At 45.0% G+C, this 26,819-nt stretch overlaps 1 protein-coding gene across 1 annotated transcript in view; it reads right to left on the bottom strand.

Annotated features, from left to right (window-relative positions):
• The window catches only part of tsc22d2 (TSC22 domain family 2), a 28,296-nt gene extending 3,669 nt beyond the window's left edge, over positions 1–24,627 (bottom strand). Inside the window, exons 1-2 of the mRNA XM_084473184.1 lie at positions 24,137–24,627; positions 22,359–23,939 (exon numbers count right to left, since the gene is read on the bottom strand). Of these exons, the coding sequence (XP_084329310.1) occupies positions 22,359–23,911 (1,553 nt within the window). The 5' untranslated portion in view covers positions 23,912–23,939; positions 24,137–24,627. The remainder of the gene's footprint in view (positions 1–22,358; positions 23,940–24,136) is intronic.
• Between the last annotated feature and the right edge of the window lie 2,192 nt (positions 24,628–26,819).

Raw genomic sequence — 26,819 nt, 5'->3', positions numbered from 1 at the left:
GTGATGCGCACTCGACACTTACTTCACTCGTCCAACGATCGCTGTACAGCACGAATCTATTTACGCGATTGAATAAAGTCTCCGACCACGTCAAACAAAGGAAGGTATTGTGAGTGGGTGCACACACAATAAGAATCGCAGCACACACGACGACGCCCAGCCTGGACGTGGATGCTCAGTGCTATGGCGGGCGTCTGTCCACTAGACGGTGCTGCGGCTCGTTTCAGATCCAGGATGCGGGAGGAGAACATGGATTCTCTTGAGTGGAAGCCCGTACGGTTCTGCGGGCCACTTTGGGACTAAAATCCAACCTCCGTGCCAAGGCGCGTACATAAGTTATTACGGGCGGCATCGAGACGACTGAAGTGACTTCAAAAAAGTGCAAAAACTTTTTTTGCATATCAAACTTCGTAACAGTATATATTATATCAAACATAGTATTAACGAAACAACCCAAATCAGTTCCCGTCATAAATCACAAACGCCATAAAACTAAGGTAGTCCATAAAAGAGTGTAGACCCCTCAGTATGATGTGCTGTCGCCTACCTGAGGCATCTCGTTCTGTACGCGACCAAACGGCCCGAGTATGTAGATGAAGAGGTGGGCGAACAGGGGAGGCTGAAGCTCATTTTGCACCGCATGATGTCCAGAGGATTAAGTAAAATAAGCCCAGAATAACAAACAGTAGCCAGGTTTCACCCGTGGAGACTGCCGACTCAATGTTTGGCCGCGAGTGAGTGAGTCGAGGCTTAAAAACCCACACGACGTGCACGCTGTTCAACAAAGGGGGAGGAGTCATGCCCTTTCGCCCAAACCCCAAATCCAACTAGGAGCCTGTTGCACAAGTTTAAAGCGCCATACAAGTCCGCTACATGTAACCAAGAAAGCTTTTTTCCAATGAAGAGAAATACGATAGAGATAAAGAGATGGAGAGATAGTGATACAATAGACTCATGTGATACAATCAGCCTTCCCCGGGGTCCGCCCCTTCACCATGTGCATTTATTTATTCAGTATGACGTGCAAATATGCCTATAAACTAAATGTGATTTTATTGTGAATATTATGCTCCAACTCTATATTTGTCCTTTTGGCTGAAGTTGTCATTAAGGTCGCTTAACAAATTCCATCAATGTGTATAAGGTGCAACAGACTTTGAAGCACTTTACTGAAGAAATAGGTAGTTAGTATGTGTACGTTAGGCAAAATTGATTCCTTTCCTTACCCACTAGCTTTTATGCTGTAAAGCAAAACATGAGTAGCAAACAATGATTTATCTTTATTTATTTGTTATTACAACCAATGTGTTGACTATTTAAACTTTTGCCTCTCCCCAGCATGACTAAACAAGTCACCCATAATAACCACAGTGTCAGGGCTGACCTACACCATGGATAGACGCGAAAGGAATAGTGGCGGATATTCAAATCCACATTTGCATACCACAACAGATAACTCGGCACCTCTGTGCTGATTAGGGTAGGAATAGTGAGAAACAGATCCTCTGCAATCTTTCCTTTGAACTATTAATTTACACACAGAGGCCAACAGAGATACAAGAATGCCCACCGACTGGGAGAGACGTGGTTTTATCAGCAACAAAAACAGACAGGCAGGCTGGGCCGGTGAATCTGCTTGTCAGGCAAATGAGAGATTTGGCGCGGAGGGGTAAAATGAAGTGTGCAGCCGACAACACAGACTCGTCTGGCTTGTTGGTATTTGGCGTCCAAGGAAAAAACAACACATGCAGCCCCCTTTGTGCTCTGCTGGGGAATATGTGGCCCTTTATGCAAGGGACCTCTGGCTGGGGGTCCACCGCCACAAAATGTACTGCCCCGGCCCGTGGTGGGGGATATAAAGTATGATGAACAGGGAACTAAACTACCACTCCTGACAAAATGGGGGCAAATCTGGATGGGATTAATGTTGCAAATATGAATATGAAACTGAACCAACCCTGCAGTGGTGGCATGCATATAAACACACTGCAGGAAGACCCCCAGCTGAATAAGGTAGACCCCCAGCCATTAGGTGGTAGACCCCCAGTCGTTATCCGGTAGACCCCCAGTCGTTATCCGGTAGACCCCCAGCCGTTAGGTGGTAGATCACCCACTCGCTGTTCCTCAATGCAAACAGAGGTGGGGGTATGTTTGGTGATGAGTTTAAATGCGGAAAGGAAAACAAGATACATAGTCTCAAATCACTGCTAACCCACTGTTATCTGACTCAAATGCACTACTAAGCAATACTGCAGGTCTGGCTCTCATCTCCCTAGCTGCAGTGACGTTCTCACGCCAGCCGGGGCCAGCAGAGAGTCGAATGAGAGTTTAATGGTGAAACTCCATAAGGACTGGAGGCAATTAGGGTGACTTTCTGGGGCCAGATCCATGGTTATAATTGTATTAGTTGGCTTTTATTTTTTGTACGCGGTATCATGTTATTTAAAAAAAATTGTAATTGGTTGTTCTGATCTTGTTTGGATCCGTCACAAATCGTTGTTAAAAGGACACTTTCTCTGGGCTGAGTAAAACAAACATTTGACTAGCCAGCGGAGTAACCTAATAGACGACATAAGAACATCTGATTATTTGGATGTTTGTTTTCGTGAATAAGATATATCTGGGATCCCAATCAAGGTTCATCACAGGTTTTTTACTGGAAAAGTATTCCAGCCTAACTCATGTAAGCATTCACGGTCCAACAACATCTCAACTGGGGGGAAAAGCCATTCGAGTCCACTGTAGTGCTCCTAACGAGAACCATGAGATTGGCCCACTGATCATCATGTAGCGCCATGACAACCAATGGCAAGCCAAGTCATAAAGAAAACGTGTGGTGTGCTGCTGACAACCATTCATAGCTACAGCCGTTGACATCGGCCAAACACTAAATATTAAAATACGACTAATCATAATCTGCTCATAATAAAACAACATGCATTACCCTGGTACAATACACTCCAGGACATTTCCCAGAATACAGTATAGAGTATACAATATCCCTGCAGTGTGACAGCCATAATTAGTTGCTGCGGGCCAGCAGGGCGGTTGAGGATTCCCGGTCATGAGAGACCTGATGGAACAAAGTGACTGGAGAGGCCCTTTTTCGACGGTAGGTGTGACTATTCTGATCCTCTGGGTGGCAACACGGCCGGGTAATCAACAGCTTCTGGTGGCCGAGTTCTGCGAAATCTGCAGGAATTCCACGCAACTCAACCTGAGAGAAGAAAAACAGGACCCACCACACGGGGACTATCTTTAACCGTGATGCACGCTGGAGGCAACGTGCCAGGTTTTGCATATAACACATGGACGCCTATGAACAAATCCCTCGCAGGAGAAGTCATACGTCAAAGGTTTTGAAGGCAGTGTTGCCGTGGATCACGCTATGGTATTTAATCTGCACTAGGGCCACTCAACATGGCAAAAGAGGAAACCTTTTGGGAGAAGTGTATCCACCTCTGCGCCACTAAATCCCTTTAAACGAGCGGGGGGTGCCTACGCTTCCCTGTAAACACACCGAAGGAACTGGAGCGCTTATGTTCTCTGCCATTGCATAACAGCTTGGCCTCACAGTGCCTCCAGATGTCCTGCCCCCTCCCCCCCCCCCCCCCCTGACATCACAACCGACACGAGGCCCCCAGGAGTCTGCCTGGCTGACCTCCCCAGACACGCGACCACCACCGCTGGCACCGCGGGGGAGGGCGGGGGCGGACGGCCGTCAGACCCTGGCGGCCGAGAGCCATCCTGGGGTGTCACAAGGGCAGTGGGGGTGGGGGGGGGGGGGGGGGTGAGCAGGGTGGGATCAGAGCCCCCGCCCCGGGGTTCACAGTTAATTCAGAGAGGGTTATGAATGTTCTTGTTATTGTAGCCCGTGTTGGGGCTTTTTTCCCCCTCGGAGAAAACAAGCAGCTGTGTGGTTTTGTTAATAGTCGACAAGCACTCGTCAGAGAGAGAGCTAGAGAGAGCGAGACACACACACACACACACCCCCCAACACACACACACACCCCCTCGGACCGTCGTCCAGCTCCATGGGGGGACGGTTAGGAAGGCACTAATGACTTGATGTAGGACCAGAGAAGTACAAGATCAAGGCACTCTCACAACCCTTTTCTCACCCAGCCTTCTTGTTAAGCAATGAGGTCTTGTGACACTCGCTTGGGCTGGAGATTAGGAGTGTGTGTTGCCCAACGATAATGGGGTTACCTCTGAAGAACTAATGGCGCCTTGCCAATGTCACTAATTTGAATTTAAAAACAACAGGGCGTTTACCTTAGCATCAAGACGGCCGTTGCGTTTGATGTATGACGCAGTTACTTATTAAAGAGATTGGATCACCCACTCCAATGCAGGAGTAAAGTCACATCCCATTGGGCTGCCTTGGAGTCAAACAGGGTTTCACCTTTACACCAGTGAGACTTGCGACATCACGCACCTATACAAATGAATCTGTTCATCATGAAGTTATATTGAGTAAACAATCTGAGATGGGCTTTGTAAACTCGTATCAAGTGACCAGACTCACTTCATGTAGTCATTTATCAGTAGGGTGTTGCCTCTCCAGGGCAGCATTTCAAATTAAACCATATCAAATTGAGCACTTAGTATCTTATATGCAAAACATGCAATTAAATGTTGTGTGATGTGTTGCATACTCCAAGGTATGCATAGTACACAGATCTGGATGATAATCAAGGGTTATCAAGTGCTTCTAAGGTGACTGATATACCTGGAATTCGTCCAGGCTCAAATGAGAATGGAATCATTACCATTGCTTTTTTCTTTAAAAAAAAAAAAGAATTACACTTATAATTAGTTTGTTTGCCCTTATTTTAAGGCTGCATACCTAGTCTGAGTCTAATTACCTGTCTGCTATATTTACTGTATAAATAAATCAGCATGTTATTGCCCATTATCACAAAGCTGTTCTTTATGACTTATTGGGGTTGAGGTTTGCAAAACGATTGCTGCTGCTTTCAGGGACAGCGAACACAAACTCACAATGATTTAATTCAGAAGGGCTACCAGGTAGCTTTCCAAGAATGTTTATAAATGCTGTGAGTGGAACTTCCAATTTAGAAAGCCCTTTGGAAAGGAAAAAAAAAATGAACTAGACCTCTTGTTCCATGATAAAATTAAACCATAAGTAGTTTCTAGGAAGACCTGGCCGAAAGGTAGCTGGATACAACATGCATCGCACACACACGGCCATGCAAACAAGCACACACTGACCACCGGGATATTTCATGGAACAACACCCATCTCTTTTTTTTTTGACGATTTCCACAAAGCACATCACTTTCTGGAATGCTCCATTATGCCCTCCAACTGTTTACGAGTTTGTACCCCCACTTGAACATGCCCCACCATGCAGGCAAGCGGGCCAGCAACAAAAGGAGGTGGATTGTGGTGGCTTCCATCAGAGTTTACTAGCGGTTAGTTTAAACAGTGAATAAAGCCTGCACTGTTAGTCACCCAGAGCCTGGAGGCACTCTTGTTGGAACGGGAACAAACAGAAGCCCTAACCTTGGAGTCAAACACACAGAAACCACACCGTTTAGCAGTTGAATGCAAATATTAAATCGACAACATGAGCCATGGCTGACTTAACACCGACAGGGCAGGTACTGTAGGTTGATTTGACAGCATTTGTCGGTGCGGATCTCAAAGAGCGCACGCCGAAGGGTGCACCTGGTGACGTGTTTTGAAAATGAACACGTAGGCGTACACTCCACAATGTGAATTAATTAAGCATGTGTGAGGTATGCACTCAAGTGAAGAGATTTTCATCTGGTTTCCTCAAGTAAGTTGTTGAGTCAATTAAATCATACATAAATCATCTGTTAATAATAACAATTGAGCCTTCATTATCATAACCAACCATATTATGCTGGTCTTGTGGGCTAATTGTTGATATAAGCCTCTGAGTTAATGGCCAAAAGGAGTTCTCATTCAGTTGATTCATATGCAAATGCAGGTAGAAGTACGAAGATGCATTAAACAGATGGCGTGTCGATCTTTAACTGTACAGCCTAGTTAAAGGAGAAGTTTTTCAACCTGTACCCTACATTCCTATCATTCTGGGTTTAAGGGACTAATGCGGACAACAACTTATGAAATTGGTCCAGTATTGAGCTAGAATACTCCAGCAGTAATGCAAAAAAAAAAACAGCCAGTAATGTAATCCTTTTTGGCAAATAACACCCTGTCTGCGTCCTCCAAAAGTTTTGTTTTTCCACTAACTGGCTTAGATTAGATTATAACATTACTGAAAGGATGATCTGTTTGTTATTGTGTCAAAAAAAGTCCCACTCAAGGAGAAGTCTTGCTCTGATACATCTGGATGTTGCAGGAACTTTCACCAAAATCGTTTGGCTAACACTAAGATCTGCTTTCTGAAGTCCAACACAACAAACTCTCCAGCTCTCGCTCACATTTCCAACATTTTTCGAACTTCCTGTAACAACTCAACTCTCGAGATACTTCTCCTTCAGTGAGACTTGGTTAGACTAAATAATTAACAGACCGGATCAAAAAAAGTTGTATATCTCATGTATTTCTCTTTCCATGATGTTAGAACATAATCTGAGCTAATCTGTCACTGGCCAAAACAAGCACTGTTAGAGGATGCACATTGACGATGGAATATTGTCCCAAAGGAATAGACTGCAGCCCATTTTCGTGGCTTACTGCTGCAGCGTTCTAGTTGTTGTCTCCCTTACTCCTCAACTGATTGGAAAATAGGGTGCAGGTTGAAAAACCATACGTTTTCCTTTAATGAGTACCTGATAACTGACCTGCTAGACCTATTGATGTGTAAAGCATGTCAATTGTACTTTCTGCTCCTGTTTGTTAACAAAAAGTGAGTGAGACATGGTTGATTTATAATTTCAAAAATACATAATTTTTCCTTCTCTTCTTCATTCCCTTAAAATCTTAATTAATGGGGTAATGAGTTAAAAAGCACACACACACACACACACACACACACACACACAACCAGGAAGTTTATCTTCCGTACCCACAATGCCATGCATTCTTCATGCAAGAAAACTCAAAGAGCGAGGTCAGGCTTAGTTGTTCAGTGCAGGCTGACTCATGTGTGAGCACATACACACACATCAAGGCAACCCAAGCTCATACCTATTGCCGAGGGGTTTTGACCCCAGTAACCCGCTACATGGGAACGCTTGGTAGAAAGCTGTAGATGGGTTCCTGCATTTTAACATGGTCGGGAAGGAGAGAGAGAGACAGAACAAACAAACATGAGGGAAGCGAAGAAATACCCAGAAAATAGAGATCAGATACAAAAACAAAGAAAGGAAGTGAGAGATGGAGTCACATTTGTGCTCTATAATGCATTATGTCAGCAGAAATTGAAGAAACCACTGAGGAATAAAAGCCAACCTTGAAATGTGCCTTTCAAAAAAGCACAGAAAGCGAAAGCGAATCGACTCAGAATCTTAAAAACTAGTGGCAGTTGGCTTTTATTTATTAGACTGTGGACATGGTGACACAAATAAAGGACATCATCGTTGCTGAGGCACACCCCATTTCTCTTTCTCTAGTAAAGTCACCCAGCTTCGCCTTTGGCCTCACTGGTGGCAGAACATGCAACCAACCTGGGCTGCTGGACAAAAACGTTGCATGTGAAAGCTATTTTAGCCACCTGCTACCTGTTCCTTTTATTATATATACTTTTGCACACAAATCATTTTTTTCACGGTTCCATTTTACACACGGCGTAAAGACATGAATGTGAACAATGACATGTTCACATTTCACATTCATTCATTTCTGAAATAAACGCTGTATAGAACCCGGGAGTTTCATCCGTTTACACAGACATCCGTTATGCAACTTGGCCTTCTTTGCAACCGAAGGGCAGCTTTTTTCATCTGACTTTTCATTGTTAACACAGATGTTTTAGAAGTAAATATTATGGCACAATAGCAAGAATGCATACTACAGTGCAGAACAACAGGGTGGCCTTAGGATTCCATTTAATCTTTGTTTTAGACCCCAAAAAAAAAAAACAATGCTAGTCTAGGACACACCAGTTATTGTTTAAATCTACCAGTACATATGCTAGGCCGGCCACCGGGTCTGGAAATGTCTTCCAGAATCGCGTTATAATGGTGGAAGTGAATAACAGCAAGATGGAACAGATTGAGAGGAAGAGACAGAAAGAGAGAGAAACAGCGACATGAATACAGGGTGAGATAAAGGAAGAATCAAGAGAGGATGTGAGTGTTTTTCTACAGTAGTGAGTTGCCACAGGAAGTTGGTCATGCATTACAGCATGGCAAGTTTCTTCACACTCAAACACGCACTCAGAGAAAAACACTGACACGCACACATTTTTCCATAGAATGTACAAACATTTCCGTTTTAAAATATGCTGAGAACCAGAATTGACATTAGATAGCACAATAAGCCAACAATCGCCCCTCCAATGAAATCAAACTACAAAAAAGTTGTGTTTGTGTGCAGGTAGGTGGTACAGTACTGAGTACATACCAAAGGAAACCATCGAGCCTTACATGTCATCACGGAAACACCAAACCACGAACACACTCCATCAGTTAGAGTTGACATTCGCCAGTCAGCTGACTGACCGACTGTCACATAAAACAGCCGTCCCTTAAACTTGCTCAAAACTGCAAATCGACCGTTTTACTACATGCAAAGGCCCTTTTCTGACATGAATCGGTATCCTAAAGCGTAAGACAACAGCAGAGCCAGAGATGAGAATGTACAAAATGAACAAAATGTGAGCAGAGAATCCATAACTGTATTGACACTGACAGCTGCCAAGAGTTGAGTTACTGCAGTTTCTCTGTGGCTCCATGACAGATTTACCCTCCCTCAACAGGAGGAGCCCAGGTATGTGCCTTGGTAGCCTTTACCAAGGTTGCATTTCATCAATGAAAAAAAAACAGGTGTTGATGTACAAACATTTGTGTGTGTTAACAAGTCCAATGAGATGACCGACCGGAACGGAAACAATTTGCTAAATTAGGGGCCTGACGATGGCCAAGCAAAGCCCAGCATTCCCATCATCCTTTGAGAGAAAATCTTAAAATAGTTAAATATTGTTTTGAAGTTTTATTTGTGAATGGCTAGGCCCTTAAATTCAAACCACATGTAATACACCCAGGTCCTCAAACTAAGAACTTTAACTGTACAAACTGATAACCAATGACTAATTGTAGTCACCGACCACACACCTATTTTATCTCTACTTTATGACGTATGATCTAATCCATGTATTATGAATCCACAACACAACGCAGCTCCGGTCTGTGAGGATGCCAGAGGAAAACCCTTATCTGTGTAATTAAACGATTTCCCTGATGACGTATAAAGGAAGGGGAAAATGCAGACTGATGAAATCCTTCGAAGGAGCTTATCTGCTTGACCTACAGCCTTGAGTCAAATGTCACTTACAACACATGCAAATCACGTCACCTGCATGTCCTGAACTTGAACTGGCACCACACACATTTCCTTGACAAAAAAAGTACCCCCGACCCACAGGTATGGTCGGCGGTAATTGTACAGGACCACATTTTTCGTGGATTACCTCCCCTCAAAAGCCCTTAGCCCTCCTGGCTCAGGCCTCTGCTTGTCTACAACTTGAAACTTTGGAAGGCGAGAAAATGCACAGGCGTTGGGCAGACATGATTAGAATTGTTTTGTATCGCCGCAACTGCAGGGGAGGTAGGGTTTGAGCATTTGTTAAGCCACGCTCGCGTCATGTGTACATCAACACTTGTATATTTCTTTCTTTCTTTATTTCTTTTTTGGAAGAGTGCGCTCCCCTGACCTAAAGGGCAGTACTACCCATCTGCAATGCAGTCATTATGCAGTGGTTACACGGTTACAAATCATACAAGACAACATTGTGTTAGGGCTGGAACTATTGATTAAATTAATAATTAAGTATATTCTGCTGATAATGTAGAAAGGTGACTATAATTATGGTGTTTACAGGAATACCTTTTATTGCTTACGAGGCCAGCTAGTAGAAAAGCAAGTAAAAAGTAAATGTTCATTGGCACACGTGATACACGATTCCCTCTGCAAGCCACAAAAGTTGAACCGGGGCAGGAATCAACACTTTCTCCAGAGGGAAACAAATTGTTTTAACACTATGAAACTGTGTCATGTTTGTTATTCCACTGAGGTAGCTTCTAAGTGGCCACTGAAGGGTTGTAAGCCAAGCAATGGTCTGGCCCCTGCGTCAAGAGGCAGGATCTCACCATTGAACCAGTTGCTTGAGGCAGTCACATGCTACTGACAGATATCCGAGCGCATCTCCTTGTCCCATGATGCCTGCTTGACAGGATAAATGCATGCCAGGACTCGTCAACAAATAAGCTCTGTTACCTCAAACAAACCTTGATCGCTCATAGCGCCTTTCAACAAATGCACAATGGAGCAAACTGGAAGCAGCCCAGCAATGTGGTTGAATTTGTTATCCCAACACTACAAAACACAAAAAAAAATCTATAATGACATGGAAGATCAGTCATCACATCAAGTCTGGTTCGTAGGGCAACTGCGAGCTGTGAGAAGTGGAAGGCGAGGAAGGCACTAAATCAAATAACTAATCTCCTTTGACAGATTAAGTGTACAATACAAACGTTAAAGAATGGACCTTCAGTCGCTAAACCTAAAGACGAGGTATTTAAAATGCAAGGTATTTAAGCACCAAGTCACTGAGGAAATACACTGTTCTTCCAGAACACAAGGTCATCTCAGAGTTGGTAATGTTCTGAAGGGAAGATAAAACTTAATACTGAAGAGATAACGTTTGCAATCCGACTCCTTTAAAGTTGAGGACCCCTTGTTCAGCAGGACACACACACACACACACACACACACACACACACACACACACACACACACACACACACACACACACACACACACACACACACACACACACACACACACACACACACACACACACGGATATGAGTACACAACCATATGTTGTTCCGTAATGCCCGGAGCTATTGTGCAGAGAGCTTTACAGCTGTAGCAGGATGCTGGGTAAGGGTGAGTCAACAGTCAAGAGGATGGGACGTAGCCCGGCAATGATCTAGTGCTGGTAAAAACACAGCGACCACACTGCTCTACATAGTTTGAGAGAGAGGAGAGATAGGAAATTAGGGCTGTGAGACTCTCTGTGGGGCCATGCCCTCCAGCAAGGACCAACAGCAAGGACCAATGGAAGTGAAGCACACAGCTGTGCAGATATTCAGCATTAACCACAACACCAGGCAGGTCACAGCCGCATGGACGCTCGCAGTGGTCTTCGGTGGAAGGTTTTTCCCGAGTTACCCAACAGACCACTAATGTTCAACCCTGATTTCAAACTATAAAAGTCATGATATAGTAAAGATGGAAGAGTATGAGGTCACAGTCAAACAGACCACAGTTAAAAACGATCAAGGCTTTTGAATAATTTTTTAAGCAGGCTGCTTTACCAAGCGGATTGGCTAGGTTACAAAAACCTGAAAAGAGAAAACGTAACCCACACTCATCGTCTATTCTCTAACAAGAGGCATTCATTTCACTGCATCCGCTATAATTGCACCATGAGTCACACGTTGAATTGATATCCGGTCTGGCTCATTTGGCAATGTGGCAGGTGATGCATCATCAAACCAAGCAATAGTCCCTGTTGCACCGAGGGAAAAGGCACAGACAGTGAAGCAATGCGGACAATGGGGAGTTCCAGCACCACACTGACCCTTTGAACTCTGCGAGTGTTGGCCCACAGGTCTGACTCTGTGTCTGCTAGGCAGGGCTGCGCTCTCTGACAGTACAGCGCAGTTGATCTCTCGGATAACCTCACTCAGACGAGCCGGTCTGGCGGGGTATAGGACACATCTGACCAATAGTCACATGGAGGCCTGGCAGTGGAAAAACAGGCTTAAGTTGAAAGGCAAACATTGTTGACATTGAAAATGAATTTATAAAGGGCTGTTGATCCCCAGGTGAGGGCTGACGTAATTGCACTGAAGAAAAGAATTAAAGCCATTACATAATATATAATTAAATAAATAATGATGTTTATGATCTAACCCAGTTTAATTTCAATTAAATGTTTTAAAAATATTATTTATGCATACAAACGTTAGGGTTAGTTTAACCCTAAATAAAATGTCTAATGTCAAAATGTTGACCATGCAATCTGAGAGCAATACATGGATTTTTGTTTAATGACTAAAATATTCAATAAGCAAATATTAACCTCATATCCGCTTACTATTTCTCATATCCAGAGTTGAGTAGAACATGATGAAATACCCGCTATGTACACTGGACATGTAAAGAGTGAAACTTATTTTAACGGTTCATTTACTTTGACTAAAACCACATTTCTCTGGCTTTGCAAAAAAACGACACCTATCAAAAACTTCTGGGTAGTGAGAAAGTCAAACACTGGTCATGGCTAGTTCATACAGCCGAGTCATTCTCTGACAAGTTCATACCGGTGCTATGGCCTTCAACATGCCCCCCATTTGTCCCATTACCAATTTGGAAATCTAAACTCAGGATTTTCCATTTAGCGGCCTCACTCGACTAGTATCCCTGTAATATGACGCCATAGCAACTTGCCCTGGCTTTGGCACTGTAGATTAGTTCAATTATATCAATGCATATTCATGGTGCCCGTCCACCCACCTTCTAGCGGAGAAGGTAGAAGTCCTCAGTGCTTCTCTTTAACTGCAATGACAAGACATTTTAACATGTGCCTGAGCACTGCCTCATGGTCCAATCAACGGCTGCACAGGGCGTGCCCTTTTGTTGATCAATAAACCATAACAGAACGTAGGAATTACCTTTCAGCATGGCTTCGCTTTACTATTTGATTGAACACACAAGACACACTATTTGTTTTTCTGTGAATTATGCCTGGGTGGGGTTATGTTTATCCACTGATGTCATTGTTTGTCATGGATCAGCCCGGCAGAGCCTATTTTACTGTGATACATCACCACACAGCACTGTAATAGACTGAAAAAGTAAAGGGTAGATGCAGAATGTGTACAAAGAATCTGACCCTGCTTGAGCATACAGTGTGAAAGCCTAAAATACACCCGTAATCACCCTCTCCACAAAGACTCTGGAGGCTTCTATGTGCTGATCAGGGAGGGGGTCAGTGATGGCTCACTCAAGTCACGACTCCGTATTTACCATAAATCATAAACGGCTACCTGTTCAACTAATGAACTTGGAGCTCGCAAAATGACTCGAGAAGGCAAGCAGGGGATAGCAAAGAAAAAAAACATGATCTTTTCAGAAACTTCTCTACAAACATAGTCAAGGCAGGCAAAAGACTGGAGTTTATATATAACTAGCAGAACTGATGGTTTCTACATGAATTGTTCTTCCAAAATTCTAATGTATTCCATTAACTGGAAACAAATAGGTTTAAAATACTCACTGTGTTAAAAAAAATGTTATGTTATCTAAAAGACAATAAACAGTTCATTGAAATGGAAAAATGTAATCGGCTCCCAGCTATAAAAGATCATTGTGAACTGTATGAAGAATCGGGGGAAAAAAAAATCGAATTACTGTGAAGGAAACCATAGAGTTTAAATTTATTCCATATTAAATAGTCAGTGAAACTGCTTCGTATCGCCGTTTAGGGGGAAACTCAGTGGCATTACGCAACACTGCTTACAGATCAGTTTCAATTGCTTCGGGAGGGAAAGTGCTCGCAATGACTGGATGTTGGAAATGCAGGAACAGAAAGCCTGGCGGAAAAGTGAAACTGTATATAAACACCAAAACATGTGGGAACACAATGCAGACGAAAGACATCCTCCACCCTTCGGCTCTGACTCAAATAACTTTGTGATTAGTTATATATGAGAGTCACATAAATAAAAAGGACACACACACACACACACACACACACACACACACACACACACACACACACACACACACACACACACACACACACACACACACACACACACACACACACACACACACACACACACACACACACACAAGGGTCCGATCAGCCGGTAGTAGCCAATCAGAGCGAAGAGGAGGAGGGATGACTCAAATGCAGCTGCCAGGCTTTCTACACATCCTCATTACTCAGTGTTCAGACATGCCAGGCTCTAGGGGAGGGCTGCGCCCCTCTCCAGTGGATGGATTGGATGGCTGTGACACACAGTACAATGGTTAGCAGAGCAACTGCTTGTCTCCATGAACCCCGGGGGCTTTAGTTAGCTTCTAGAGCCTGTGAGCTAGTTGGTGAGAGTGTGGCTTGCCAGTGATTTAATATTTTTAATTCATCTTTCATTGCCTCACTGCCCGAGGAGTACGTGGTGAAAGTTTTGTAGTGTCAATTAATGACTGTGAGAAGATGTAAGAACAAATAAATATGTTAATATTTTCAGTACGTACTTGTTTTGTTTACTTGCATTACAGAATGATTCATTGTTATGAATCATTCTGATCTCCATTGCCAAAACCATACATCAGTTCTAAACTGTGATCTGATTAATACAAAAAATAATCTGAATCTAATAATTTTGTTGGTCAGCAAAAAAAAAAACTAGGCGAAAAATTTAGAACAAGGAACTTGAATTGGCAACAAATGGAAATGTTTAAATTTGACATAAGTGAGACCTTGGTAACTATGGACATTCTTAGTAGTCAAAAGGTCAGCTTGAACTTACCATGAAGTCAAATGTGACATTTGTGCTTTGAAATAGAAATCAGTGTGTGTGTGTCATCAGCTGCCGAGAAACTTGTCAATCTTCACTTAGAGACCGTTCCATTGATAGCTTTCAACAAGAACAGCCACTTTGAGTTTTCACTTCCTTAAAGAAGTAACTTGCATTGGTTGACATCCAGTAAACTCTAGGGCTATTATGCCATAGACTGATTTTCAGTGTTACATCTGGCCATGGATTAATCCTTTTCGTCTTTCATTTGGTAAAAACACCAAGCGTTTTCTTTTCTTGGTGCCTTACTCAGTTTCAGATTTTTAAATGAAGCATTATCACACTGATGTGAATTCTCAACTGCCAGAGCATTTTTCGACACAGCTGAACTAAATACACCTTCCAGATAATGCAAAAATTAATCTATTTACGTGTGTAATTAATGGGGGAAGTAACGGTTCAGGGTCACGTTTTGGTTAGTATCGGTTCTATATATATATATATATATATATATATATATATTCTTTACTTTTTTAACTAGGTTCGGGTCAGGGATTTCTTCTTTATAAACAAGAATGTCCGCACTAACATGATGTTATGTAAATTATGTATGTGATAACGTGAGCCACACAATATACCTTTTCTACATTTTTCAAATGTACTAGAAAACATGATAGACCACACACCTAACATTAGATAGAAATATATTCTAACCCTTTTGGCGGTTTAGTGTGTTGCAAACACAGCCCACCACACCCCAACCGATTACACTCCCCAAAAACAAAGTCCTGAATCTCAAAACCGAAACTTTCGCGAATCACAATCCAGCAATGTAAAACGTGAATTTAGCGTTAACAAACATGGCGGATGGTAGCAATTCTATGAGAGCTGTTGCACTCGTTATGTCAGGACATCCTGAAGAACGACCAAAGAACTATGGAAGAAGTAATGGAGGCACTAGGAAGTCAGTTAGTTGGTTGTTGCTTAGGTTTACCCCCCTTCGTCTTCGCTCCCCTCGCACTGGCCAAAACGTATATTTGAATAGCGTTGCAATAAACGGTTTAACATGTTTGACGTGCTCCTGCTAGTATAAAACGCTCCAAGGGTGGTCACTGATTTATCGCTTCTTATGCTGAGCTGTGCTCAACTATACAGGTAGCAAAAACACAAAAAACAACTGAATTGAAGAATGGAAAAAAATGGTCTGAGATTTGTTTCTGGAATCCCCATTTTCAACAGTTCATTCCACACGTAAATAGATCATTGTTTGCATGATCTGGAATTTAGGCTAAGTTGAGTTTTAGCGCAAATGCTTTGGCACCTGGGAATTTCCGCACTATAAAAAGTATTGAGAATGTGTGTTCTTAGAAATTACACTTTGCATATCTTACCTGTGGCATTCCTCAACAACCCTGTGTGTGTGTGTGTGTGTGTGTGTGTGTGTGTGTGTGTGTGTGTGTGTGTGTGTGTGTGTGTGTGTGTGTGTGTGTGTGTGTGTGTGTGTGTGTGTGTGTGTTTCAAACAAATGGCTCACTCTTCTACAAACACATTTACTGACATTCAAGAACAGAATTGATGTCATGGATTCATGGAGAGGGGAAGACAGCAAACACGTAAACATGTGACAAACCGCCACACCTTCAACCTATTTAAACGTCATGTAGTCCACGTGCCCCTCCTGTTCTGTACAGAGCACGGAAAATGCATCTGACAAAACAATAGCTTTGGTCCGTGGGGTGCCTTTGAAATTGGACGAAACATTCTTTGCATACTACAAGCAATCAGAAGAGTATGTGTGAGTGCAGAATGTGCGATGAGTTAGTAGGCGAGCCAGCAACACGGTAGAGGCCAAAGAACAACCACAAGAAGTTAAGAGTGGAGCAAAAGTGGCCTGAATCCTGCATTCTGAATAGCAGGCTATGTAACTAATTCAATAAACACCGCTTCCCAGCACAAAGTGGGTTAGTAACAGCATGACGGGCCCACTGAGCAGGCCTGTTGACTTGTTTTAGCAGGTCCACTCTAATTTGAAGTGGCTCCTGACCCCTTCCTGGGAAGATGGACGGCACGGCCTTTCCTCGTCAATGGATTTCTTAAACATAAATAAATATGTTTTTTCATACCTTTTCTTTTACAAATGATAAGCTCAGAACCATTTCCTGAACACCACAGCCTTTACTTTGCTTTCCTTTCTGGGGCATTAACAGAAACCAAAGGGAAGATTTAAAAACATTACTGTACGCGTCACATATATAAAACAGCTGTGTATATAAAACATACAGCTTTCTGACGACACAGGCTACGGTAGGACTAAGGCTAAGGACCGTTTCGGAGAAACGCAAATACATTGTTAAGTTGAACCAATTCGGTTAAAATGGTGGTAATAAACACCACCCCCTACCTCCCTGCCAACCCCACTCCACCAGCCAAAGCCTCAAGCAAGGTATTTAAAGAGGAATGAGACCTTTCTATGGAGTCCAATGACTTGGAAAAGCTTTTTTTAAAGCGCAGCATTCCTGATGATTTAAACCTGAAACGCTGCGATGTGACTGAAATGGTGTGCGCGCGTGTGTGTTTGGCAGTGATGAAATTAGACGGAGACACAGTGGTTGTCCTTGGTTACCTGTTTCATAAAAAATAAAACGGGTGCCAGGCAGAGGGAGGAGGAAAAAATAAAAAGAGAGTGAGAGATCGACAGACCGAGAGGATAGTGAAGGGGGGGGAGGAACAGCCACAAAATGGACAAATTAGAGGAACTGACTATAGTCACAGACTGACAGACAATGGGGACGACACAATCAATGATCAAGTAAGAGCTGAGACAAGACGGAGACGGAGAGAGAGGGATGTGGAGGGATGTGGAATGTTTTAATTTAAAAGGAGAGGGCCTGGAGGGCCGGGCCAGTGGTGTCCTTCTACAGTCTGAGCTATTGAGGGGGGGGGGGGGGGGGGGCAGGGCTGAGGCCCCCCCTGCACCCCCCCGGCACCTCAGGAATTACATTCTTGGAAGTACAGTAAGGGATGCTATCTTGATGAACAAAAAAAAGAAAAGCTGCTCTCTTGTTTACTGGAAACATGGCAACAAAACCGCAGACCACCTACTCCCCTGCCCCTTCGTACCACCATACCAGACAGCCCCAACCAGCCTGACACCAGTGTGATGTTGTGGGGAAACAGGAGGTTCCAGCAGGCTTACCGCTCACTAGGAGGCGTGGGCTTTACTGTTAGCTTATTATAGTGCTGTCCTATTGTGAGCACGATACTGCTGTGTGTCTGCTTCCGTATTAAAATCTAATAGTTACCATGAAAACCCCTAGTACTGACACACACACACACACACACACTTTATTAAGATTATTTCGTGGCATGGGCGGTCCGCGGGATGATGAGGGCTGACTGACAGGTTTCCAGAGGTCCTCACACACTCACCTCTCCCACGCAATAACCATGCGCTCCCTGACGTCACGCAAAGTGCTGCAAACTGCCACTTGTCCAACTTACAATTATAGGCCTGTTACGTTAAGGGGGGGGCGCGCGAGTGAGGGAGAGACAAGGTGCTGTTTGTTTTCGGGGGGGGTGACTCGCAGTGAGACTGGGTGACTCAATCTTAAAGTGGATTGGGTGGAAATAGACGCTTTGTGGTGGGAGCATAAATAAACTGTAAAAATAATGAAATAACTGCTTGCATTGGCCATGGGTAAGAAAGTGCCTGTGTGTGTGTGAGTGAGTGGCTACGCAAGTGAGCGATTATGTGAGTGGTTAAGTGAGTGAGTGATTGAGTGAGTGCGCATGTGTGTGTGTGTGTGTGTGTGTGTTAGTTAGCGAGAGCTGACGCAATCCATCGGTCGGAGAGACAAGAGGCCTTCAGTGGACATGGGGGGGGCTGGCGTCCTGGTGGCCGGTGCAGGGGCTGTACGTGCGGACCCACCTGGGGCACAAAGGTTGTTCTCTCTGCCCTCCACGTGCACAGCGCGTGTCAAAACAGGAGCCCGGGGGTCGGGGGGGGGCGGTCAAGAGGTGTGCTGCTAAGGAGGTCACAGGTGGTCTCTGTGTCAAGAGGCTACTACTCAATATAGGGTTTGACGCTTTCCTATACCTGGGATTCCTATACCAATACCTGAATATCAGGCGGATACAAAAGTGCTGTATTTCTGTATGAATTCATTCGTTGTAACTTTTAATTAAGAACGTCAAGTTTCGATAGGGACTACCTTCCCAGGCCAGTTGAGTTGAGGCGGAGGGTAAACAAACGCAGAGCACTTTATGACCGGGCCTGAGAGGCTCCAATCAGTAGCTGATTTCAGGCAGAGGAAGTAAACAAACCTGGCTGTGAGAGCGTACTACCAAACACCTGACACATCTGCGTGGATTCTGCCAACAAAGCAACATGGCTCTGCGACTCGTTTCGTTGTATTTTCGGACAACAATGGAAGTCAGTGCTCAGTTATAATATGGAAGTATGAATTCGCCAGGGGAGTGTCAGACATGAGAAAGCAAAGCATGATTGCTTGAGATTAAAACAAAGTCGTTTAAGCTGGATCCTTGACCGGGAGTGTGGCTTTTAAAGCCAGTTCAGGCCAGAGGAGAGGGCCTAATTCAACTGGTTGGTTGACACCCTGTGGCGCTGAACATGTAAATAATCACTGACAGCGCTAAATACTAGGACCTTGCTCCAGTACCACACCCACTCACTGGTTTTCCACTTAGAACATGCATGTGGTGTTCTGGGAATCATAATTCAGTTAGAGAGCCAAGCCCTCTTATTGAACGGAGCCAAATTGTCCCTGGGGAAGACTCTTTGCCTTATCTGGCACCGGTGAGGCGCATTGAGCCGAGACGCGAGCGCTTCCAACACAGAGAGGGGAAGAAACACCGGCCTCCACCCCTGATGTCACTTTGTTCCACTTTTGTGATGCACGCTAATTCGGACCAGAGCTCCACAATAAAACTTGGCCGCCTTTCCTCGTACGAAGGGGGAGCTTGTGCAGAGAACAATGCGCCGCCCGCAGGAGACGACAGGCGTTTTGGTTTTTCTTTGGCTCAACGTTACGCGTTCGTCTGTGTGGTGATATACAAGCGATGTCATATCAGGACGCCCAACTGAAGTTATGGTTTTATGCGTTAGCCACAGATGGAGATTTATGGGGGTAGAATAGGTTTGTAGACCGCCATAACTAGAGCAGATGGAAGGCCAAATTAGAAGGCCGGCAGCAAACCACTCTTCCCCAGGCTCCTCTGCGGAGATTCACATGGACGGCTCCTTACAAAATACACACACACACTTTAAAGTGTCTCTTCTTATCCACATACTTAAATGGAGGCTAAACTTTTTTTTAAAAACATAAAACAAATACAATACTGCAGAAGACAAGTCATTTAGATGGGTTACTCGTTCGGCGTTCCGCCCTGGAATCACAGTCATATCCGGTTCTAGCTGTGCAAGTGCCATTTCGTTATGTCTGCCTGTCTGACTTCCCTTACTACTGCACTGTCACTTCCTGCTTTGGCCTACTCACATCGGTGACACTGTAGTCATGGTGACCCTGACAGTAGCTGATGTCACTGTGCAGTGTGCAAACATACAAACAAAAAAAAAACAACGCACAAATCACTATCATCAGGAAATGGCCACTGGCTAAACTCCTGGATGGCACGACAGAGAGGCCTGTTTAGAGAAGCCCATAGAACAGAAGTGTCTGCCTACTTTGTCTTCCCAAACACTTACTGACTGATGCAGCTTGCGGAAACCAATTATTTATACACAATGATTTAAATCACATGAAGTAGGATAATCAGGGTTCTTAAAAACAAAAGCTTCTATCCCCATAGTAATCCAACAAACAGACAATACATAGACACACAACAAAACAGGCAAGCAGACGACACACACACACACATACATACATACACACACACACACCAGGAGGCCTGCCAATACAGAGGCCAGGTTGTGCTTGTGTCCAATACACAAACCGTCCATCTCTTCTGCAACACTTCTACAGCTACACACTGTCTGAGAAGCCTCCAATGGACCCTTAAAATAACCCCTCTGTGTACACACACGCAGAATACTGCAGACAATTGAAGAGCTGGTATTTATAATGTTTGAGGAGCGGGTCAGATACAGCTGAACGTAACAGCACCGGCACGCTAGCCATCTCACAACTCTTCAACAGACATCTCACATAAAATTCCCCTCAGTGACTTGCCGGCAATAAAACACAAGTTTGATTGTTAGCCGCAATTTATCTACGTCTTGTTAACGCACACCCACCCACTTCCCCGACATCCACTTCCCTGACATCCACCCACCCGCCCGCCGACCCCCCACAAGCATGTTTAGTTGAAGCTGCATTCAGGGTGCTGAGTGTGTAAGGGGGGGGTGGCGAGGTTGTTCATAAAGAGTTAAGCTATACAACTGTGTTTTTTGCAGGAAGGATATTAATGACTAATACACAGAAATCCTCCCCTCAGAGCCCACTCTCATTGGTGCAGTGCGTTGCCACCCCTTCTCAGCGACTGCCCCCTCCCCTATTCTCCAAAAGAGTGCTCTCAGATGTTGCAGTGTAAAATGTGTTTTCCCCCCTTCTGCCTCGGCGTGAAGAAATTAGTCCAGTTTTAGCGTATCTTTGGCCAAGGCTACAGATGAGGGCAGTGTATTAAACACGGCTGCAGAGCGTCAGGGGGGATGTTTCAAATGAGGGCATGACTCTCCTACCCCCTCTGTGTGAGTCCACCACGCGCTGCAGGCCAGGCACTCGTATCACCGTGGTTCGGAGACAAGCCTACGCACTGTCACTTTTCCGATGCTCACTTTTCTTTTTTCTCTACAGAGGCCAAAATCGAATTAAGAGAGCGAGTAACCTCAGAGTTTGCAGGGGACTTATTCTTTCGACACGCCTCATTTAGCATTAGTTTTTAAATTTAAATGATGCTTGCAGTGAGAACATTAGTGCTGGTTTAGGCAAAATGGGAGTGCTGCCACGGAGTGGAAATGTACATCAGACGAGGACATTTGGCAACTCTCTTGTCAGGCATGCCGCCTTTAGTTGTTTAAAAGAGACTCCAACCTGTTTGTCAGGTTATGGGTGCACACATGACATTCACAGTCTCAATTCTAAGAAAGTAAATTGGGGTTCCACATTGAGTCATCTAAAACAATTTGGTAGCCCTGGAATCTTTCAAAAAGTATTAAGTCTCATTGACTCTAAATACTAATGTGGTTGGTATGGCTCCTGAATCTGAATAGAACGCTTATTCCATGAACTTTGTTCACAAAAATCCTATTAAAAGTTGTGCATTGGCTTACAAACTCAGAAAAGGGCCAGGTTAACAACAGCACACCACTACCTCTATGCAAGCCGTTTTCCTGGCAGCAGACATACCAATAAACCTGATTGGAGCAGGTGTATGCACGCCTGCATGCAACCTATAAAATAGAAGCAATACTTGAGGGGATCTATACAGGCCTAGCTTGATATGACTGAGTCATTCTGCTTTGGAACATGGGCTTCTTCACAGTGCATTGTTAACATGGTTGCGACCCTTTTTGAAGAGCCTAGCAGTGAACACGGATCAAAAGTTAAACAAAAGCCCATCATCGCACAACACAGGGGTTTTTATTTCTAATGCTGTCACGCCTACCTGTCCTCGTCTTCATCCATGGCGATGGAGATGCCAAACAGGCTGTTGGCGGTGGCCAGGCGGAGGCCCTCTGGGATGAAAGGCCGCACGCCATCCATCCCTGGAAAGGCGCTGGCGGCGGGCTGAGGTAGGGCGTCCGACTGCCTCCGGCCGTCGTCTCCGTGGCTGCTGAAGCTGGGGGGGTTGCCCTGGGGAATGCCTCCAGGGAAGAGTGGCTGGCTTGGCAAGCCCGACTGGGTGTGTGTGTTGTTGGGCACTGCGGCAGGCACGTTGGAGAGGGCACCGCTGTGGGTGGCGGTGGAGGCGGGGGCGGCGGGGACAGCAGGTGCAGGTACGCTGCCCACTCCACCCAAGGACTGGGCCTCCTGGAGGCCACTGACAGGAAGAGTGGAACTGATGGGGGCCCCGCTGCCCAGGTGGAGCAGGGAACCATGGGCGGTGGAGCCAGCTGAAGTGATGACAGGTGAGGGGCCCTGGCTGACTAGAGGCCCCACAGGGTGCGAGGCCGTGGGGGTGTTCTGAGTGCTTGAGCCTTGGGGGACAAAGTGCTGCTGGCAATACTCTGGCTGGCTGTTTGAGAGGCTAGCGGGATGGTTAAAGTAGGCTGCGTCCTGGTGGTTCTGCGTGACAGGCGGCATGATGGGAGATTTCTGCAACATGGCATCTTGGGGGGCACCGTTGGGGACACCGGGGAAGAGACTCTGAGGGGCACCAGCCTGCAAAGTCACCTGGCCCTGCTGCTGGGGTGCCATGGTCGAATACCCGGTGGGCTGGAAGGCACTTGCTCCGCTCCCAATCTGGGGGGTTCGGACATAGACTGGGGGGGTTTGCCGTTGCCCACTGCTGTCTGAAGCAGTATCCAGAGTAGAGACAGCATTGGGGCCAACAACTGAGCTCCCAGTGGCCCCGAAACCGCTGTCCCTGTCCTTACTGTGATCCAGGGTCACAGCTTGCTTTATACTGTCAACAGTCCTGCTCATGCTGGAACCCTCGGAATCACGGTCGTAAAACTCTGTGCACGTCCATCGGCCACGTCTAAAGGGCTCTCCAGTACCATGGTCGAGTTTGATGACCCTAAAACGGGAACTACAGCTCACGGTTGATATGGAGCTAGTGGCCACCGGGGCTGTATGAGTCACGCTAGGCACAGCTGCAGCAGAGGCTGTGGTGACCGCTGCCGACTGGGTGGATGAACTAAGAACAGAGGGCTTACTTGTTGCCGCCGCGGGCACCCCGCTTCCTACGGCGGAGGAGGTGACAAGACCGGTCCCAATACTTTTAATAAAGAAACCACCGTTGACAGGTCCCGTTAAGGCGGGCTGACTCTCGTGTGCCTCTACGCTGTTTAAGGTTTCCTCCGATGAACTCCTGTCACACACCCCTAGGTCGGCACGAGAAACGTCAAATATCTCCGAAGACACGTCCTCGGTCCTGGACTCGTCCGGGTCGTCCAGGCTCTCGGTGTCGTCAGTGATGCTGCTGCCGGCCACCTGAGCCTGGGTCACGCTCGTGATCTGGAAGCAGCTCTTCTTCTTTGCCGGCATTTTCGACATGTTGAATATCTACTTGAATCGACGTGGACTATTTCCAGACACACAGAAAACTACTTTAAATAACTTATCGCAGAGCAATTCACAGTTGGTATGAAATATGAAACACACACGTAGGCGACATGCTCACGTCCTCGATCTCTCTTTACGACGTGGATAAAGTAAGCCAGCGTTGGCAGAGGATAGATCGATAGACACTCCGTACTGGTCGGATACTTCCACACCTACCGGCGGCGACAAGACTCGAGCCTCGGCTCCGGGGCTTTCCAGACCCCGGCTGGCCTTTCTCCTCGGACACAGTCTCGGATCCGGAGTTGGAGGGAGGGCCCAGTCGCAATCCTGGATCACAAGCTGCTCCCAGTACTTTTACCCCAGGCGGGCCTGTTCTCAACTCACTCTCCTTTTCAGCCAAGGCATATATATGTTCGGCTAACCCGCTAAGTTAGCCCACGATAGCTAGTTATTTCCCCTTACCTTGGTACAAGTATGTGCCACATCATGATGTAAACAAACCGATATTGTCCATTCAATGTCCAAAATGGGGGCTATCGGTGCGCCGACGAGAATATACGCTTCTTAAACTTGTAAAGTTCAGCCTCTCGCAGTGCGGATACTTCACGTTGAGGAGCTGCTAGGGCTAGCTGACAGATATGCACTTCACTTCTGTGGCAGTCACGGCGAGCTAATAGGCTAACTGCCTCTCTTCCTCTCACCACCGCTACTCGACAAGATGGCAAGAGCGAAGTGCACCCTGGGAGAGCGGCGATGCGTTACGTTGCGTCGGCGTTGCGCAGCTCACCGGAGGAAATGAATGATGAATCGCAGCCACCGCGCAACTACACAGAATCCCTTGGCTGGGTGAAAAGTAATATTTTTTGGAGTGCCTTGAACCTGTGTTGAATGTTAGATCATACAACAACGGGGGGAAAAACACTGACGTTTGGCATTGTCCTTCATTTATCACTCGGTCTCTAAGTCATGGCTGGGGAATTTAATTCACCACATAAGTACATTGCAGGCATATGTCAAGCCAGTATGTTCAGACAGTCTTTAACAGTCATCTACGAATATTGTTATAACGTACGACGTGCATGTCATCCTATTCACACAAGCTGGATGGATGGAATAATTAAATTATATTTAAAAAAAAAAAAAAGGTATTAAAAAAAAGATAAGCCCAATATTTATTTCAACGTCAAGTTTGTAGTTGTATTAACCAGAATCAGGAATGTTGCGAGTTATTTTCGTCGTTATCAAATGATAGTCTAAAGGCAGAATCAATCCAATATAAATAGTTGGATAAAACTCAAACTTCCGTTGACCGCAGTTCTGCTCAATGGACACTAGGGGAGCCAAATAGAACATATCCTCACCTACCAGGGTGACCACGGGCACTAGTCCTAGGGGTTATTCTAGAGCAGGAAACATCAAAGTATCTTACTGCAGCCCAATAACTGATACAATGAGTGCTCTGTTATACGGCCTATATGGAAAGACATAGACTTGCATTGTCTTGTTTAACCCTGCCCACTGTTGGTCATTGGCTCATCAGATCTTAAGCAAGACCTTTACCACACCAAACATATTTCCTAGAGGACGCATTAACATACAACCCTGTATTGAAACATAACCCATTTTGAATATCATCAACATAATACAGGCATTATCCCTGAACTTTGATTTGAACTTACAACCGCTTAAGTCATGGGCCTACTGAAACTAAAGAAACCCTTAAGTTACACAGAATCCCTGGGAAATTCACAAGCCTGTTTCTGCACTGTCACTACGATATAATGAAACCGTTTTTTCACCTTCCATAACTAATCCCCACGGTTACAACCCCCCCCCCCCCCCCCACACCCAACTCATCCTTGTCATGTGACAGTCATCGAAGAGGGCCAAGACATCAAGGTTGCGCCTACCCTGCGGTTTATTTGTCTCTCATGCCAAGAACAAAGTGTGTTCTTTTTACCCAATTACTCGGTTATTCGTTATTGCATGGAATGCTAATTAATTACTGCTGAATGTGAGACATGACTGAAACACACTGATACCTCTGGGAATGTATTAGTCTAACTGTCATTATATCACTTGACTGTTGAAATACTGGCATGTTTTTTTCCTATTCTAGATTGAAACAAAAAAGCCCTGATATTTTTGGAGGTGCATTAGAGGTGTTCTGCTGCTGTCTGGTTTTTCCATCTCCAAGAATAGCAAATATACCGTTTGCCCAATCCTAACCTGATAAATGGCCGATCAGCGATGGGCTGATGTCTCGCAGCTACAGTAGAGTGCTCACAAAGGCCTCTGCTCATCGAGAATATTAATAATACACAGTCACAAGGAGAACTGGTGACCCATGGGAAACACTTTCTTTGGCAAGCATTGAGAAACCAATTGATTTTGTCTGCTTGATCATTGGCTGCTGGTATCTTTCTATATGTTGTCTATACCAGATGAGCAAGAGCCTTGGGATGAAATGGGTGGTCATGGCATGGGCCCTGCCTTTCAACCCAGAGATACCGTGTCATTATTTCTGAAGTCTCGTTTTGATAGATTAGAAATAATGATTTTAAAACATTGGAGCAGTCAGATGACAAGAAACTATAGCTTTTTTCGCTGGCATATTTACCTTTGTTAATCTCTACCACAATACATTAGTAGAGATTGGTGCTTCTCATTAGCTACAACAGAAATAGCAGATATATTCATCTGCATGAATTATTTACTCTCCAGCTTTTATTAGCCATTGCTCCCTAAAAAAAAAGTTAATTTACGCAAAGACATGTCAGAAACGCCCCGCGTGAAGATTTATCGCGGCCCTGAACAAAACAGGGCCCTAGTCTTTGCTCAGACACGGTCCTTTAAAAATGGCGTGGGCCCTGTTTCTCCATCCATCCTTTGCCCAACT

This window comes from Micromesistius poutassou (assembly GCF_964030765.1).
Source record: "Micromesistius poutassou genome assembly, chromosome: 9".
Taxonomy (NCBI): domain Eukaryota; kingdom Metazoa; phylum Chordata; class Actinopteri; order Gadiformes; family Gadidae; genus Micromesistius; species Micromesistius poutassou.
This window is presented reverse-complemented; position numbering and strand designations above follow the sequence as displayed.